At 47.5% G+C, this 20,244-nt stretch overlaps 1 protein-coding gene across 1 annotated transcript in view; it reads right to left on the bottom strand.

Moving 5' to 3' along the window:
- The window catches only part of ARNT2 (aryl hydrocarbon receptor nuclear translocator 2), a 163,904-nt gene that overhangs the window by 69,684 nt on the left and 73,976 nt on the right, over positions 1–20,244 (bottom strand). The window contains exon 6 of the mRNA XM_032469156.1: positions 2,465–2,567. Coding sequence (XP_032325047.1) covers positions 2,465–2,567 — 103 coding nt within the window. The remainder of the gene's footprint in view (positions 1–2,464; positions 2,568–20,244) is intronic.

Below are 20,244 nucleotides of genomic sequence, written 5' to 3'. Positions count from 1 at the left end.
TCAACGCAGGTGACCTGGTGACCTGAGATGGACTAGCCTGTAGATGAACAGGTTTAAGAAGTCTAGCTGCTTTAAAGGTTACTTTACATTAGTGAAAATATAAGCTTATCTTAAAGCATCGATTGTTGGAACTTCATAGCACCCAACAGACGCTCGAGTGGCAAGTCCCAGTCCCAGCAGCAAACAGCTGCAGGAAGTGACATTAGTGAGTGGCTCCACTGTACCCAGCCCTGAGATTGGAGCATCGGGCATGTGGCAGGGAGGAGGGGAGGGTTGGAGAGGGCAGGAGACACTGGAGCTGCATCAAGATCGGTGAGGGCTTGAGTGGACTTGTCGGGAGAGGTGCTGGAGAAGAGGCTGGGAGACCATGTGCCCAGGGCGGCGGGGACAGGCTTCTCTCCTGGGGGAGGGGGGTCTCAGCCTGCTGCTGGCTCTCCCTCTGAGGTCCAGTGACTGATCCTCAGTCCTCACACTCGGGACTCATCAGTAGCCTTTGGCAGGGGATCATAGCTTCCTCCGAGAAACGGACACCGGCCCAGCCGCTCCTTTTCAGCCTCTGCAGGTTCTTCCTCGCCTCCCCGATGCAGGAGTGGCCCAGGGCCCGGAGCTCTGCCCTCTTCTCTATTCACACTCACTTCCCAGGCGAGCTCACGCGGTCTGGAGGCTTTAGATACCATCTCACTGATGTCAGTCCCCAAGCGCCTATCTTCAGCCCCAACCTCTCCCATGAATTCCAGAATTACACGTTCAACTGTCTACTCATCCTCTCCGTTTACAGGTCTGATAGGCATCTCAGTCTTCAAACGCTTGAAACTTCCCTCTAACCTCAAATCAGCTCCCCCAAGCTTCTGCATCTTGCTAAATGGCAACTCCCTTTTTCTGGTTGGACAGGCAAACATTTTAGATCTACCTTTGAATCTTTTCTCTCATACCCTACAGGGCTGGCTCTATCTTTGAAGTACGTTCAAAATCTGAGCACATTTTACCATAATCACTATTATGACGTTTCTCACCTGGTTTTTTACAACAGCCTCCTCATGTCCACCCTTGTTCTCCCCCTGCAGGTTTGTTCACCACACAAAGCCAGAGTGACTTTTTTAAGGTAATTTAGAACATATTACACTTATGATCAAACTCCAGTGGCCTCCTACCTCATTCAGAGTAAAAGTGGAAGTTTTATAAGGGTGGTTTGATCTAATACCTCTACCTCTTGGGCTCATCTCGTACCATCCGTCCCATTTCACCCCATTCACCCTGCTCCTTGAATATGCCAAGAGCATTCCTGCCTCAGGGCCTTTGCACTTGCTATTCCTGCTACCAGGTGTTCTCTTTCCCCAGGTATCCAGGTCTCATTTACGCATTTCCTCCAGGTCTCTACTCAAATGTCACCTTATCAATGAGGCCTTCCCTTAACCATCCTACATAACATTAAACTAACAACTCCAACTACTTCCTACGCCTTGAATTTGCTTTATTTTGCTCCGTAACACTTATTACCTTGTGGCGTGCCATGTATTTACCTGGTACTTTTGTCTATCGTGTCTCTCCCTGCTCTAAAATAAAGTTCTACAAGGTCTGGGATTTGATGCTGTATTCAATGCTGAACTCCCAGCGCCTTGAAAAGCACCTGGCATCGGCGGGCCCTCAATAAAAATTTGTTGAGTAACTGAATGAATGAATAGAAGAACAAATGGGAGGCACAGCCTCATGTTACTGCCCTGGGGATTCCACACCCCTGACAGAACTGACTCTGTCCTGTCCCTCCTGTCTTGCAGCCAATGCCACCCAGCCCTCTGGGACCGCAGGGCTGAAGGTACAGGGAAGTCTGATTTGGATCCGAGGATTCAAGATCCCAGCTCTTACTTTTTCAGAGACAGAGCAATCCCCTGATTACCCCAAAGTGCAGCCTCTCCTGCTTTTCTTCGACAACCATGTGTTAACCAATATATGCAGATGTCACGGGAGGCTCAAAGAGTAAACATAAATCAAAGCCCCTAACCTCAGGGCAATTATAATTTACTTACAGAGCCAAAACACGTGCACTTAAAATATCAACAATGTAATAATTAAAGGTGAATTTAACATGTACGAGCCGGCACAAGGAACCACAGGAGCAAGTATGGAGTCGGTAGGTCTTACACAAAATACGCTGAGAAATACAGAACCTGGAGAGGTTGGAGTTGTAAAGGGCCCTGAAGGATAGCAAGAAAGTTGAGATGCAGGGGACAAGGGGAGGCCAGTCTAGGAATGGGGAGAAAGTGGTGGGAAATGAGACCTAGTGGAAGGGTAGGAAGGGGGAGGTTCTGCCAAGACAGATCACGAAGTCTGGAGGCTCACAGGCCGAGTCAGGAGATGAAGTCCCTGCAGTGAACGTGTGATCTTAGCAGAGCCCATCAGGACTCGACGGCAGATGAGAAGGGAGCAACCCGACCACAGCCCCAGCCCACTGTGTCCCCAGACAGACCTCATCCTGCAGATGAAGGACCGCCGGGAACCCATGCACATCCTCATGGACGACTGCTGCCCTTCCTTCTTGACCGTCCCAGTCTTCAGGTCCAAGATCCGGCCTGAGGGAGAGAGAGAAGGACATCTGCTAAGCCTCTGCCTTTGACTAGGGGGCACAGGTGCGGGGAGAGCTCTGCCAACGAGGACAAGTGAGGCCACGCAAGTTGTGTGTTTCTTGGAATTTCCCACATTCTTTAAGCAACCAAATCCACACAATTCTAAATGCCCTGTTTTCTTCAGAGTGGTCCACACTTGCTGTCTCTGCTTTGTCCAATTCCATCACCTCAGGTCACTCCAAACTGGGTTTCTCCCCGACTACTTCACAGAAACGGCGTCCACCGAGGTCACCAACAACTTCCTTACTGTAAATCCAAAACACATTTTCCCTTTGTCTTATCTGACTGTTTTGCTGAACTTTACACAATGGCACAATGATTCTCAAAAATCCTCCCTGCCCTTGGCTTCTGACAAGCACTCTCCACTCTCCCCTTGTCTGACCCCTTCATCCCCCTGAGGCTCCGATCTCAGCCATCTTCTCTTCCCCTGCAATGCATCCCCTATGCATTTCATCCACTCCGAGGCTTTGATCATCCCCTCTGTACACTAATGACTCTACATCTACACCCCAGGCACCAAGATCTAAACCACCGGCAGCTGACTGCACACCTCAAAGGCAGCGTGACGTCACCCGCTCCTCTCCAGGTACCGACGAAAGGATCTCCGTCAACCAGCAATCAAAGTCGGAATCCTAGATGTCTGTCCCTCACCTCCTGCACACTCAGTCTGTCTCTCCATCTCGTCTGCCTTGTTCATTGCTGCTGGCTTATCATGCCTCAAGGGAGACTCACTCGCTTTGAACCCTCAGCAGCTTTTCTCCTCAGTCCATCTTTCACACACCTGACGGCTGTGTAGACAACACATAACCGACTGTGCCCTCCTTGGCTTAAACTGCACTGCTTACAGGAACTCCTTACACAGACTTTCATGACTTGGCCCCTGCCTGCCACCCAATCTCACTTCCCCTACATGTCCCATTACCCTGTCCAAGAGAAACATACTAAGAGTCACCTATGTCATTTTAAATGTTCTAGCAGGAACATTTTTTAAAAAGTTGAAAGATACAGGTGAGGTTTACTTTTATTAATATATCCAAAATATTATCATTTCAACATGTAATCTGTGCAGAGAATTATTAATGGGATATTTCACAGTCTTCTCTCATACAAAGTCTTCGAAATTGGCATCTACTTTACATGTAGAGCCCCTCTCAATTCTGACGAGCTCCGATTTGGGTGCTCAGTAACCAGATGTGGTTAGCGGCTTCGTAGAGTATGGAGTGCAGCTCAGGACCACAGCCTCACCAATACGCTCACCAGGTGTGCATCTCTGTGAGTGCCTTCTGCCCTCACACATTTGCAGATCTGGACCTTTCTGCCAGGAATTCTCACTCTGTTCCAAGTGAACTGCTATCCTCGGGAACTCTACTCTTTCTTTAGGACCAGTTCACGTGTTACAACCTCTGGGAATCTTCTCTAGGTTCTTCACATAGAGCTTCCTGTCCATTTCTTCATTCATTCATTTACTCATTCATTCAATGCTTTTCATGAGCCAGGCATCTAGTGAGGCTCAGGGGATGCAAATATGAGCAAGATTCAGGTCTACTCCCTGGCTGGTGGAGGAAATAGAAATTTATAACAATTTCCACATTGTATCATAATGATTTAACTACATGTTCATTCATCTTGACCTTGAGGTCTGTATCTTGAAGAAAGGAATCAGGTTAAAAATGCTGTGTCCTAGCACCGCTGACAGTGCCTAGTTCAGCAGACACTTGGTCCTCTGTATTCACGGGTTCCACGTTCCCAGATATAACCAACCACGAATGGGAAATATTTGGGCAAAAAAATTCCAGAAAGTTGCAAAAAGCAAAGCTTGAAACAACTATTTACATAGTATTCACATTGTATTTACAACTATTTACATAGCATTTACACTGTTATTACATGGAGGTGTTGTAAGTAATCTAGAGATGATTTAAAGTATAGGGGCGATGTGTGTTGGTTATATGCAAATACTACACCCTTTTTATGTGAGAGATTTGAGAGTCCACGGATTTAGATATTCGTGAGGGTCCTGGAGCCCCCATGACACTTGTATATGCTAGTTGAACTGAACAGTTTTTACCCATCCTTAAAAGGACTTTTCAACAAAATTGGCATTAAGTCATATGCTAGTATAAATGGATTGTTACCTCCTTATTTCTCTGTTCCTAAGTCAAAACACTTACACACTCATCTGCATCTATCACCCAACTTGCTCTCATCTCAGAGGAAGAAATCTGAACCTCAGCGTGTCCTCCCCTCCAATGGGCTTTATTCCATCAACCAGACCCCTCCCACACCGTTATCTTTAACTTCTCCCCTCCCCACAACCTGCTCCTTCCAGTATTCAAACACCACCAAATCGCTTTCATCAGGGGTGGGGGGAAAACAAATAAAAACAAAAACCTTCTTTGACCCTGAAGTTCCTGTCCTCTCTCCACCTGCAATCAGAGCATCCTGTCCGCACGCCCCAGTCCTCCCGATGGCTTGGTCCCCGCACCCTGCCTTCACTACAGCTCACATTGCAGCTCTGGCCTCAGCCACTGGGTCCCTGTCTGTTGCCACATTTAATAAACTCTATTCAGTCCCTCTTGATTTCGTCCCTGACCTCGACCAGTCCCTCCTCCTTGGAACAGTCTTACCCCGGGACCTCTCCTTGGCTGGCTCTCAGCCCTTGTGGTGGTTCCTTCTCCCCAGCCCAGACCAGCTGGGGCTGTTGGCGCTCTTGGTCAGGGGACTCCGCCCTTTTCTCCCTCACTCTCCCCAGGACCCTCGGTGATTCTTTGGGCTCCACCACTCCCTACACGCTGATGACACCGAGATGGCATCTCCTGCGAGACCTCTGGGAAGCTCCTCTGTGTCCAACTGTCTTGGGCATCTCACTCCACAGATCCAAAACCAAGTTCGTCTTCCTGCCCAAAGCATCCAGAGCTGCCCTTTCTCCACACCTCCTTACTCTGGTCATTGGCACCGCCACTACTCCATTGCTCAATCTAGAAATCTAGTAGCTGAGAACACGGACCTAGCTTTAAATCCTGCCTCCCTCACTTACTCTGTGACCCTGGGCAAGTTAGCTGTGGATGATGTCAGCTGTCTCTCCCCAGCTCCTGCAGCAGCAGCGGGGACACTGTGGCCCTCACTTCCCACGTGGACCAGGGCTCCGTAGCTGTACAGCACGCTCCAGACGCCAGTAATCACCATCATGCCCACCACGGATCTGTTCATCTTTAAGCAGGATGTGTACCCCCGAGTTCAAGCCCATCGAGGGCCCCCCCAGGCCTCGCAGTCTGAGGGGAACTTGGCACCCCCCACCACGGAGGAGGCACCAGGCGGCCGTCGGTTCTGTGCCGTCTGCATCCCAGGTTTGACACCTGTCTGTCTCACTCCCAGACTTCTTTTTACGGCTGTTTTAGTGTAAACTGTCACTTGCTTTATCATCTACCAAATGGCAAATGGTTTCAGCTGTGAAGCAGGCCAGCGTGAGCGTCTGTCAAATTCCAAAGTGTGCTCTGAAAATAAATCACAGCTGCAAGGCACATGAGCCCTGGAACATGAGGAAATGAAAAAGCATATTTCCACGGTCTGCTGTCATGACCCTGGGAGGCAACTGCTTCAGCGTTTATTTCTCCGTGCGCTTCTCCAGTTTCCTCGGGCACAATGAACCCCTTTCCGGACTCCCGGGGAATGGAAAGCATCCCTACTTTATACAGTAGGTGTGTTCCCAAGAGGCTTATGTAACTTGGATTTTTGGCAAATTTAATAGCAGGGGGGATGTATGAAGGCACTGGGGCGAACTCAGCCCTAGGCAGTGAGTCCCAGTGCAGGGGACTGGGAACCGCTCTCCATCCCACGGGCAACTGGGTGTGGAGTTTCCTTACACCGGGGCTCCCTGGAAGAGAAGCAAGCATGGAGATGTAGCTGCTGCTTACACTGCTCAATCTTCTTTCCTGACCTGCAGAAACCTTGGGTCTGCTTAGAACCGTGGGTCTGCATTTCTAGGGCTGGTCCCCCGCGGGTGCCTAGAGATGCAGCCAACCAGGCCAACGCTGACCCCTTTCAGAGTCTCCCCCAGCCCCAACCCCATCCACTGGATCGGGAGGACTCAGTCCTTGGCTTCCTGTCACTGGGCTGGTCCCACCATGAATCCCGTCCTGCTTGCCTTTGGCCAGTACCTAAATTCCCAGCCACTCTGGTCACCTCTCCTCTCTGTCCCCTTCACCCACAATCTAAGCCCCCTGCTCCGCTCCCTCCCATTCTCCCCCGGGGTGCCCTCCGGAATGCCCGCTCTGAAATAAACAAACTCCTACACCCTCAGTTCCTTTAAGAAATTCCCGAAGCCCCTGAGCTAACAGATCAGCCTGACCTGCTGCTTCCCAGGCAGCAGCTCTTCTGGACGGGAGGCTTGTCCTCCTCCACATCCCACACGCCAGGGGTCAGAGACAGGCTTGCCATTGTCCTCAGGAGCCCTCCTCTCCTATAACCCCAGCTCCTTCCAGATCCACGACGTCAGCCTTGTCCACCCGCTACCCCTCTGCTTCTGTTAGTCTTCTAACCTCCGGGTGGCTCCTCCTCTTTCCTTTCAGACATCAGCACATGAAGACTAAGCACATCACAGTTCTTCTCTGCACCCCAAGACCTGCAATTGTGCTACCTGGTTTCAGCATGCATGTGGAGGCTCCACCTAGCATCCCGCCTCAGTACTTGCCCTCCGCAGCTCTTCACGGCGGCCCCCATCCCTACCACCAGCTTCCGGGACTCACAGGCACCCACAACTGCTCCAGTGGAAACTGTACACTCACACATCCCCTCCTGGACCACAGCTTTCACGCCTGCTAGTCCCGTCACTCTGGCCCTCCTGCTTCACCAGTTCTTTGAATTCAGCGAATCTAGTCCCCGAAGCCTCCCACCCCATCAGCTTCCTTCTTTTAGTGCAGAAGCCACAAGCTTCTCTCTGAAAACTCTCCAGAGTAGGCAGGGCTCCCGTTACACAACGGCCTGCTTTGCCGAAGAGGCCTCAGAAATCTTCCAACACGACTAGCAGCTGTGGAAGCAGGTATTTTTCTGGATTTGATGTACCAAAGAGAATCATGAGAGAGTGAATAACACATCCCCAAACTGAAGTATGCCGTTTCAAAGTGAAAAGGGTGGCCAGGATGGGAGGCACCAGCCCCGCGTGTGCAGTCGTGAGAGAGGAGCAGGGCACCTCGTTGCTCCGTCTCAGTCTCCTCAACCGGGAAATAGGATGAGGCGTGCCTGCTTTGAAGGTGATGTGGGGACTGGAAGACTCACTCCCAGAAGCTCAGTAATCTCCTTCAAAATTAAGAGTATCAGTGATGGTAGGCTCCAGGCAGCCACTTTGTGAGCCCTGAGATGACCATCCTGGGCTAGAAAGCCACAGGTCCGGGAAGTTCTCCTAGACTCGGCCCAGCCCCTACCTCCCGGCTTCTCCAAGAACACAAGCATCCTGAAAGGTTCTAAAATAATGCACATGACCCAATCTCAGACTAAAAGCTTGAAGAACTACTTTTGTCCTTAAAATATTTTTTAAAAATTCGAAAGCTAAAGTGGTCTTTTTAGAAAAATCACACACACACACATACACACATACACAAATACTATTAACATTTAGGCGTACTTCCTGTCACTCTTTTTCTATGCATGCCTGCTCTTTCTTTCAGTTAACTGAGGTTTCATGGTATATGTTTTTTCCACTTTATGTCACAGTATACACTCATAAGTATTTAATCATAAACATTACTTGAAAGGCTCTGTGATATTATTTTGAGTATACCATTTACCATTGGCCATTAAGTTCTTCCCAGGTTTTCCATATGGCACATAATGCCGTGGTAATTAACTATATAGAAAAAAAATAGCCATATTGTCTTAGGACAGATTCCTGAAAATGGAATTATTGCATCAAATGAAAACAATATTCTTAATGCTCTTAAGGTATTAAGAGTGAACTCTGTGGTCAACATATTGACCAATATTCAGTGTTTCTACTCCATGAACTGGAAAGAATGGACACAGCTCAGAGTTTTAAACTACAGCTTTTAAAAGACAGTTAAAAAGCAGAAGATGCTTTAGAACAGGCGCTGGTAAACTCTGACCTTATGACCCAAAGCTGGCTCATTCTCTGGTTTTTAAATATTTAATGGAACACAGCCAGGGCCATTCACTTAGTTACTGCCTATGGCCAATTCCATGCCACAATCGTAGAACCGAGTAGTTGTGAAAGACACTATATGACTCACAAAACCAAAAATATTTACTATCTGGCCCTTTACAAAAAAACATTTGCTGATTCCAACGTTAGCAAAAGAATGATTAGGATTACCACATTCTGTTGATTCTTATTTTTTGGCTGGCTTTATTCCTTTGATGACTATGTAAGTTTAAAAGGCTAAAGCTCTAATCTGTTCTTAGAAACAGTGATCAATACATATATGTAAACTAAAAAATGTGCAGTATATTGTATATACGTACGTATTTACACACAAAGTTGTGTATATCGTGCAGTCAGACTAATAATTCTACCTGATAAAACTGAAAATGGAAAAAAGAAAAAGAAAGATTATAAAGATTCCAGCAATAGAGCACCTTTTTCTCTGGGCTGAGGGCCCTTCTGTAGTTGTTTTCAGTAAGTTGATTTTTAAGTATTATTTTGGTCAGTAGTAAGTTTTTGAAAAAAGAAGAATCAGAGGTTTGTCTTGGATAAGATCACAAAAGAAGGCTTTGTGCTCATAAAACAGCTCCCCAGGCTGTAACAGAAACACAAATATAAATTAGAATTATTTCATCAAAAGAATCCTTAAGAAAACTGGAAACATCTTATCTTGGTTTAAAAGGGAGGAAAACAAGAGAAAATGATTAGCAACAAAAGCAAAGCAACGGCCCCATAATGGACAATATCTGATGTTGTTCCAAAAATGTGTGGCCCCTGAAATGGGAGCCCAGAGGCTGGAAGAGACTTTGGTTGCTGTTCTAGTGACAATGTGTTCTCGTTCTCAAAAGGCTGAGCCCAGCCATCACAGCAGCTGTGCACACAGGAACAAACACCCCCCACAGCACAGGAATCCAGGCGGTGCGCACGAGGCCTGCTCCAGAACAGACTCCAGGGCATGAGCTACGTCTGCAGCCAAACTATTTCTTCTTAAACCAGAAGAGGGGAGCTCTGGATGGGCAGCAGAGTTGCTAGGGTCATCTGTTCTTCTATCTGCCCAGACCATCTCCCACCACAAGGCTCGCGTGCTACTCCTCTATTATGAAAGTCCAAGGAGCTGCCACCTTCTAAGAGCCCACCTCTCTGGATGTAGTGATTGGTTGAGGGTTGGGTACTTGGCACAAGCTGGGCCAATCATAGCACCTCATCCACCTTCTGTCCATAGTAATTGGTTGAGGGCTGAACATTTGCCACAAGCTGGACCAATCATTGTACCTCACTCCTCCTCTGTCCATAGTGATTGATCCCAAGACTAGGATGTGACCCAGGCAGGCCAATCAGAGTCCTCCACAGGCAAACTGTGATCATTTCTACCTCTCTCCTCCTTTTCTTAAAAGAATCTGAGCATGGCTTTTTCAGCAGCAATGACTCCAGCTTCCTGGAGAACTGGATCTAAGACAATGAAACCGACTCTAAGAAAATAGCGAAAACATAAACTGGTGAAAGACTATCCTCACAGTGTTCAAACCTTTGGCGCCAATAAGTTTCCCTTTTTAATGCCTAAACTAGCTCAATTTTAGTTTCTGTCACTTGCAACCAAACAGCCCAGACTAATATAGCAGGCCAGGTACTATCATAAAATACTATGAAACATTTTCTTTGCATCAATTTATTTGATCTACATCATGACCCTAGGAAGTAGGTCACAGTGGCGTATCAAGGTAGACTGTGAAGAAAACAGAAGGGTATTGGGAGCAATTAGCCTCAGAGGGGAGAAATATTTTATCACTGATGTTGCCAAGAGCTGCTGGTACAGGGTGATAATAAAAAGCAGATTAATTTTTAGTAGGCTTTACTATTATTTTTTAATTATCTATGAACAGCACACCCCTTTATTCCTGGCAGCGGGGGCAGAAGCTCCCAGCAAAGCCCCCTCCTTGCTGGGTAGCTTGTATTGTTCCCATGAGGAAACTGAAGCCCAGAGACACTCAATAACTCAGCCAAGATGAGTCTCATAGCTGGGAATGGAGAGTCAGGATTCAAACAAGAGTCCGTATTCTTCACAGGATCGACTGCTCTGGGGAGGTTGGAAGCCCCACTCCCCTCAGCACAAAATGAGACAGCACCCACCCCACAGAGGCAGACAGGCAGTGAGAGGGACAGGAGGTCAGCCATCTGCAGGACACTGTAGCCAGCCTGTGCAGTTTCAGGATCAGAAACCTAGACTGGAAAAATGTGAGGCTTTCCCCTCATAATTCTTATTGTGTGCATGTTTATTGCTTTTCAGTTTTCCCTTCTGATTGAGTAGAGACCTGCAGATTATGCCAGCCTGTCTCAGCAGCTCCTCGGACACTCGCTGGAACGGGTTTATGCCTCCATTTGGATGGGGTTATGGAAGGAGCAGCGCCTCAGGGCAGGATGGTTAGAATGACCACATCTGCTGGTTCCGCCTGGGGCAGGCCTGGGTTTTCCCTATTGTCCCAGCATGGTTGTTAGGAGAGCTTCTTCTCTGTCTCAGAGTGCCCAGGTCTGGACAACACATTATATACATGAGGTCACCCTTTACAAGGTGATCGCCGAGGGAATCAGAGTGAGATGCCTCCCACCCGAGGAACTAAGTTGAGGTACTTGGCTAGATTCGAGGCCACCCAGCCCCCCGTCCCTCGCTTGTGCTCCTCTGCTCCTGGACAGGTCTCCGTTTTGACTTCAGGGGGAGAGGGCGGTTCTCTGAGAGCTTCTAGGAGGAATAGGATGTGCTAGCAAGGCAGGGCCTGGTTCGGTGGGACATGTTCACCAAGAGTCCAAGTTCACTCAAGCTGAGCTGGGGGAGTCAGCTCGGGCAGAGTGGGAGAGCTCCATTCTAAAGAAACCCCCTGGGTGCCCGAGGGAGCAGCTGGCTGAGCTCAGGCTGCTCTGGCCCGAACTGCGCCGGGTTACCACTACCCCAGGAGCACTGCCTGAGTCAGATTCAGGGCCCCGACTTGTTGCAGACGCTTGGAGATGAACGGGAAGGTGAAGTCCCGAGATGAAACGTGTTCGAAAGTGCTTCCCTTTCTCCTTCCCTTAATTCTTGCTCTAGAAAGGAAGCCTTTCTTCCTGACACTTTTCTCATCCAGAAGGCATTCATAATTATCTCATCTGCAGCACTGCTCTACTATTTCAAATCCGTATCCAATCGTAAATGGTGACGACAGGCTGCGAGCCTCTCAGGGCAGGAAGCCTGTCTTATTCCTGTGGGTATCCCCGTAGCCCAGGGCAGGCTCTGCTCCCTAACTGAATGGTACCTGTATACCTTTCTATCGCCCTGCAGCAAATCACCACAAACCCAGGGGCTTAAAACAACACCCATTTATTAGCGCACAGTTCTTTAGGTCCAGGTCTGGGTGAGCCTGACTGCGTTTTCTGCTCAGGGTCCCTCAAGGCCAAGATCAAGGTGCTGGCTGGGCTGGACTCTTGCCTAGGTCCTTGGGAGGAAGCCACCTCCAAGCTCACTCAAGTTCTTGGCAGATTCAGAGTGTTCCTTGCAGTTGCTGGACTAAGGGTGCCCGTTTCCTTTCTGGCTTTTGTGTGTGTGTGGGTTGGGGGGGTGTCACTCTCGGGGGGCCATTCACAGAGCATTTCTCACTCCACCTTCAAAGCCAGCAATGGTACACTGAATTCTTTCTGTGCTTAAATCTCTCTGATTTTCCCTTCTGTCACCAGTCAGATAAAATTACTTGCTTTTAAATGGCTTATGTGATTGGGTCAGACCTACTTGGTTAATCTTTATTTTTTAAGGTCAGCTGACTTGGGACTTTTAATCACATTAGTAAAATCCCTTCCCAGGACAGCCTAGATTCATGTTTGAATAACTAGAGGATGGGAACCTTGGGGAACCTTTGAATGCACTGCACACCATTGTCCCTAACATTACTGCTTCTTGGGCAGATGACTTGCCTTTTTTTAATGTCCCCCAGGCCAGACGGCTTCCCACATGGTCAGTGTCCAATAGCTCTGTCCCAAATCACAACCACCTGCCATGGAGGTTGAGCTGTCATGACTGTATGGTGACCAAATTACAATCCCCACATGCTCCAGTGAACGTCCGAGCTCCTGACATCTCAGCAGCACAGAGGCAGTAGACACGGGCCTTCCCGTCGTAACCTGGGCCCCTGATCAACCAATACACCTCTTATCTGATTCTGTATGGTCATCCAGGCAGGCAAAGGCTGGTGACATCCAATGGATGGCACAAGCTATGTGTGTCTTAGTAGCTAGTTTACAACTATTTATCCGCTGGAGATACTGGCCCTTGACTCTGGAAGGGGTTTTGTAAGAGAGGACACATGGTTTAACGGCGGAAACTGAGGAATGCTTCCTTACCCTGCTCCAGGTACAGGCTGCGGTGAACTCTACCCACTTAGACCACAAGCTGGGCAGGGACCTCCCGTATCACGTAAGACGCTCACGACTCACACTGGGTGGGGAGAGTGGGATGGTGGGCATGTGGTGAATCCAAGACAGGAATGGACTACAAAAGGCAGCCCGATTACCCTGAGACGGAAATAAACCACACGGAGCAAGAGGTTTTTTGGTCAAAATAAAATTGTCAAAAGAGGGAGCATGGAAGGTCAGTAGCATCTAGAGTCTGGTTGTGGGGGAGCATCTATTAACTGACTCTACTCAACAGAAACTTCACAGTGCGAGCTACAGCAGGCTCACAATTAGCAGGGATTAAGACGCTGCTCTCACTGAGCTATTCAATCAGCTCAGCTGAAGTCTGGAGGAGAAGCCCAGACAAAGCGCAAAGGCAGCCCAGAGCAGAGAGAGAGCACTTCGGGTCAGAGAGTGCAGAGGGGTATCAGGAAAAAGTTTTTGCAAGAGGTGGTGTTAAAAGGAGCCCTGGCGGTCCAGAGAGGTGGAGCTGGAGGGGAGGGGTGCCCCAGGCCGAGGGATCAGAGCAAGGAGTGGGACGGGGGAGGGAGGGGTCAATAATGGGGCAAAGTCCTTTCCAGCTGGAGCACAGCAGCAGAGAGGCTGGGGCCCAACCGCAGGACCCAGAAGGCCAGGAAGGCATGAACAGAAGCAAACAGAGGAGCCCAGCCTTCAGGGCTGCTCCACTGTGTCTCACACGGGGGCAGGAGAGCCAGAGACTCCAGAGGTTTAGGAAATGCGCTTCCGATAGGCGCGTCCGTCCCCTGGTGGTGTTGGCAATAAACACTGAATACTTTTGCAAAGGCCACATCATACAGTAAAAGCTAAACTTCTAACTGTCCCAGAACTGCCTGGGGAAATTCATATGATTTGTATTTTAAACGTAAGAATAATCATAATTTCGATTTTTAGAAGCAAAGACTTGCACGATTAGCATTAATATCTAAGGCTGCCCACCTCTGACACTCAGGGAAAGAGAGGCGCCAGCCTTGGAGAGAGAGTCGCTGTCCCAGCTATTCGGGGACAGCATTCAGTCTGCAGCAAAAAAGCACGCTGGTGCAGACGAAAAAATGCAGCCTGCCTTTGGGGTAATCGCCAAATGTGATGCCTGCCATCAGCGGTCACTGCAGCCACCTAACAGTGCGCCCTGAGGGGAGTTCGGGGTGGAGGAGGGCAGGACACTGGCCCTTGAGAGTTAAGATACATACGTACCAAAGGAATAATTTCAGCGAGCCCAGACTCTTCGTCTTCCCACACACAAGAAAGAACTACAATCATTGATGTGAGATGTCGGTTTTTTGTGATTAACAATAATTTTTTCATGTTCAGCTCTCTGGTTTTGTTTGTTTGTTTTTACTTTTTAGCAAAAGCTCCTGTATATCCTGACTCCTCCCTACCTCTTTGAACAGTTCCTCAGGCCTATCTGAGAGGCTGATTCCTGGGCTACGGCTCAGTAAGGTCCCTGAATAAAACATAACTCAACTTTGAAGTTGTGCTTTTTTTTTAAGTCAACACTGGGAAGAAGTGACTGTTGGAAACAGTAGTCACGTTCACTGAGCAGAACGGTGCTCCTGGCAGACCCACAGAGTGAAATATTTCTGGGGAGCAGGGGTAGATTTGAGGGGAAACATCCTTCCTCTGAACCCTCTGGCTTTTCTGACCAAGGAAGATGGTGGCCGGGGTTTGGGTTAGGACTCGAGCCTGTGGCTGTGGAAGAATGAAATAAACAAAAGGGTTCATATGGACCCCTGACTATGGCTGGCAAAGGATGGCTAACAGGCCCTGCAGACACTCAGAAGGAGCCTCCCTGCCAAGCAGTCTGGTTTCCATGTCAATCCTTCCGTCTCCCCACCCTACGATCTGGGGAGGGTGCTAATGAGCCACTAACGAGGCAAGGAGCAGGCACCGCTCTGCAAAAGGAGGGCAGCAAAGACCTCATCAAAGAGATCATCACCTTGTGTGTAACTACAAGTCCAGGACTGGGACATTCAGGGTAAATCCACACCGAGGGGCAGAGAGCTCTGGCATGGGTGACAGGTCACCTGTGCCACCTGAACAACAGTTCTCACAGCTCCTTGAAAAGACCCAGAACTTCACAACTTTCTCCAGCACTCGCATTCCAAGCATGACGTGGAATCACGGGAGTGCCGCGTGCTACAGCCCGGGGCTCTGCTACTCATTATAAAATCATCACCCTACAGCTTCCCCCGTGGCCGGCACCTCTTCTGTTATTTAATCTGTAGACAATCGTACAAATTCTTCATCCTGTTTAGAATATGCTGGAGTGTGATTTAAAGGAATACATTCCTCTTGAGGTATCATGCTACAAAAATGCCAGAAATGCAAGCCTGAGGGTCAATGATTAACGCTCCTCTCTGTCCTCCACTGGAGAAAGGCCTCCTGGTGTATGGAAGGAGGCCAGGCTGACATGCAGTTCAGGAAGGTCAAGAAGGCGATTTTAGGTCATGCCTGGCCTACCCTGCAAAAATTGCTAATCACATGACCAAAGAAATACCGAAGTAGCAGGGAAAATCCGCACCCATGCAGACAAACAGTGGAAGGGGCCTTAAACAGATCAGAAACATGGAGGGACTTCTGCAAGAAGCAGTGCATCTAGGGCGGGATGAGAATGAATCTGAGCAGCCTCACGGCTCAACAAGTACAAAGAAATGGGCTGCCCGGGAAGGAGGTGAAGGGGTCCCTAACAGAAGCCTTCAAATCTGCAAGTAGAAAAGAGACAAGAGGGTCAGAAAGCAGGGTCTGGACACAGAGAGGCCAGAAGGAGAGCTCTAGCATCACGCTGACTTACAGCAAGCAACCTGCCCCATACAGAGGAGGAAAGGCTGCTTCCGAGCGGCAGCATTCCTGTCAAAGGAGTGGGCCACGCCCCTGCCAACCTGAGGCTGCCACGCCCAGTGCTCGCAGGCGCCTCTGCCTTCACAGCCTTGTAGCCCCGACCCCCAACCTAGACAAATTAAGTTTTAAAGAAATATACAATGTCCTAAACCATTTCAAGTCTTAATAAATGTTGGGAACATAGGATGAATAAAAAGAGGGGGGGGGCGAAGGTTAGCTTAATACAGGAAAAGATTCGGTACATAAGAATGAAAGAAGTGATCTGAAAAGCTAGAATAATACCACCCTACTCCATGAAACATATTTCAGGAAAGAAAACAACATCTTGAATTACCAAATCTCAGCTATGCTTAAGGACATCTTTCATAAGTAAAAAGAGCAAGCTGAGACCAGGAAAGTTTGGTTTTAGAAGAACCACATGATTTCAGGATTGAAAACCCAAATGCAGGCAGTGAAAAGCGATACCACTGAAAGCTCAATTGCTAAATTAAAAGAAACCATTGAGAAACTCTCCCAGAAATCACAGAAAAAAAAAAGAAAGAAAAAGGAGGTGAGTGTGATAAGCAAACAGCTAACATTCCAAGGGAACAGTCAGAAGATCCATCAAAGGAATTGCAGAGAGCTGACAGAGACAGGAGAGGAACTCAAAGGAATATTATAAGGACTTCTGCTTCCAACCAAGATGGAGTAACAGGGGCCAGATTTACTTCCCCTCTGAAACAATCAAAGCAACCAACAAAATACGTAGAACAATAGTAATCAAAACACTGGACACGAAGCAGTGGTGGATGTGATCCCTGAGAGATGGGAAACGGACAAGATGAGCCCTACAATGGCTCCTGGAGAACACGTCCAGGCTACGGCACAGGCAGAGGGCACTCAGACCGAGCCCAGCTGACTCCCTGAGTTGAGAAAACGGAGCTGAGAGACCAGGAAGACCAGGCAACTGGAACTCACAGGACAGAGAAGCAGAGGGGAAAGACGTCCACACAGAGAACCGAAGAGATCTGCAGAGGGCTCCCCTTGAATCGGCTCCAGGGCACTACCTGATGCACGCATGCGAAGAGGCTGCCGGGAGTCACGGGAAGCGCCAACTGAAAGGTCAGAAGGGGCTGTGAAAACCCGAAAATTGAAAAAAACTGAAATTATAGACATGAAAACTACAATGTCTAAGATAAAAAAAAAAATCACAGGATGGAATTAATACCGAATTAGATAGTGCAGAAGAAAGACTGATGAACTTGAAGACATAGCAAAAAAAATTATTTTAAATTAAATACACCGTACAAGTTTCTTCTGTATAGCGCAGGGAACTATATTCAAAATCTTGTTGAAACCATTAATTAAAAAGCATATGAAAATGAATATATGTATGTACATGTATAACTGAAACATTATGCTGTACACCAGAAATTGACACAACATTGTAAACTGACCATACTTCAATTAAAAAATTAAATACACAGAGATAAAAAGGATTTAAAAAAAATAAAAAGAGCATCATCAGTGAGCTGTGGGCCAACTTCAGGCAGTCTAATATACATGGAATTGGAGTCCTTGAAACAGAGGAGAGAAAGATGGGGACAGAAAAAAAAAACAATTGAAGAGTGAATGGCTGACATTTTTAATAAATTTGATGGAAACTATAAACCTGAAAGTCAAAGAAGCTAAATGAACCCCAAGCGCAATAAATATAAGAAAACTGTACTAAGCTAAATCATAATCGAATTGTTCAATACCAGTGACAAAGAGAAAAACCTTAAAACCAGAAAGAGGTATTTTGTACAGAGGAACAAAGATAAAGATGACAGCAGATTTCTCATAGGTGTCTATGCAAGTGAGAAGACAGTGGGGCAAAAATCATTACCAGAAAAAACCAAACAAACAAAAAAAACACCCTGCAGACCAATATCCCCCATGAACAAGATGTAAAAAATTGTAAACAAAATGTTAGCAGGTCAAATCCAACAATATGGAGAAAGTATAGTACATCATATTCAAGTGGACTTTACCAGGAATGCAAGATTGCCTTAGCTTTTGACAAACCAAATAATGTAATTCATCATATGAACAGACAGGAGAAAAGGAAAAACTGTATTATCATCACGACAGATCCCACAAGAAGTATTTGACAAAATTCCTAATAAAAACACTCAGCAAAGTTTGAGTAGAAGGTAACTTACTCAAGCTGAAAAAGCATGTCTATGAAAAACTTAAGCTAACATAATACTTACTGAAGAAAGACTGAATTCTTTGTATGACCAGGAAAAAGACAAAGATGTCCACTCTCACCACTTCAGCCCTACATTATATGGAGAAAAATACCATTTACAATAGCATAAAAATACAAACTACTTAGAGATAAATCTGACAGGTGTGCAAGATCTGTACACTGATAGTAAAAAAGTAATGCTGAAAGAAATTAAATAACTAAGTAAACGGAGGGCTAGACAGTGCTCACAGGTCGCAAGACTCAGTGTTACTAAGATGTCAGTTCTCTCCAAATTGATCTATAGATTTAACGCAACCTCAATCAAAATCCCATTATGCTTTTTTTTTGTAGGATCAGACAAGCTGATTCAAAAATGCATATGGAAACGCAAAGGACCTAGAAAAGCCAAAATAACTCTGGAGAAGAGGAATAAAGTTGGAAGACTGACACTACTTGACTTCATGATAAAGCTCAGTAATTGGGACACTGTGGAACCAGTGTATGAATAGACAAAGACGTCCACAGATGAGCACCGCAAGTCCAGAAACAGGCCCGTACACACAGAGATCACACACTGTTGACAAAGGTGCAAAGGCAATTCAGTGGAGAAGTGACAGTCTTCTCAACAAAAGTGCTGAAACAACTGGACAGTGATATGCGCCCCCCCCCAAAAAAAGGCTTGTCATTAGGATCAGATTACAAATATTTGTAAAGTTACTTCACAGAGCACCTCATGTCATATATAAATATTAGTTCCTTCCCTTCTTAGATTCTAAATAAATCCATTTCCTTCCCTGCACCAGAAAAGTTGTGTGTGTGTGTGTGTGTGTAATAATAGACTTTATTTTTTTAGAGCAGTTTCAGGTTCACAGCAGAATTGAGCAGAAAATACAAGCGTTCACACGTAGCCCTCCCCACAGAAAAGCCTTTATGCATAAAAACGCAAACCAGATCATGTTACTGTCCTTTCAGGGGCTGTGTCTTGCACTCTGAGCAAATTCTAAATGCATGATGGTTCTCCGTGGCTGTCCCTGGCCTGGCCTTCCCCCTGTCACACTCCATGGCCTCTTCACCTCCCCAGACTTGACAAAACCTTCCCTGCCACCAGGCCTTTTCACCTGCGAGTCCCATGGCTGGGGAAGTGATTGACACTCCAGACCTTGCAAATTGCTAATCCCCAGTCGCATCCTTCAGGTCCCAGCTTAACAACCATTTCCTCAGAAAGGCTTTTCCCTGCTCCGCTCTGCTCACCGCTTCTAATACGGGAAGCAGGGTCCCCTCTTACTCGTTTTTATAGCCTCCTGTTTTTTCCTCTTAGAACACATCACCATTTAAATTCTACGTTCCCTGTATGACCATCCGCTTGTCTATTTTCCACTAGCCACACCTAAAGCTCCATCGTAGACGGGGACCATGTTTGTTTCACTCACTGCTGTATTTTCCGTTTCTAGCACAGTGACACGTGCTAAATGGATACCTGTTTGATTAAATAAAAACATGCAACTTGCCTCCCATAAGGAGGCTTCTCCCTCATCCATGAAGATTCAGTGGTCAGGCCCTGGGAGCTGGCCTCAGTCTTGGGCCAGGCTGTTGCCACTCCTGGAGAGGTGGGAGAGTGGGGGGTGGGGGTCCAGAGACCTGCTTTGTCAGGCTGTCTTGGACAAGCCTCAGCTGCTCTCGTGGGCAAGCCTGAGGGTCACCTTCTCCACCCGCAGCCGTCCTCACTTCGAGGCTGTTGTGGCCGCTGCTCACGTCCCACCCAGCTCCCCAGGATCTCCTGTGCAGTCTGACTGGCAGATTCCTCCTCCCGCTGCTGAAGATGCTGCAGCCAATGGCTCACACGTGCATCTTCCTAGAGGCTTGTTCTTGGAGTTGCTTTGAAGCTGCCTGGCCTCAAGTTGCCTGGGAGTCTTACGCACCCCTCAAGGTCTGTGACCAGCGACAGCACCTTCCTTTCCTCCAGGTGGAAAGCAAACTCTAGTGCAACTTAC

This window comes from Camelus ferus, chromosome 27 (genome assembly GCF_009834535.1).
Source record: "Camelus ferus isolate YT-003-E chromosome 27, BCGSAC_Cfer_1.0, whole genome shotgun sequence".
NCBI lineage: Eukaryota > Metazoa > Chordata > Mammalia > Artiodactyla > Camelidae > Camelus > Camelus ferus.
This window is presented reverse-complemented; position numbering and strand designations above follow the sequence as displayed.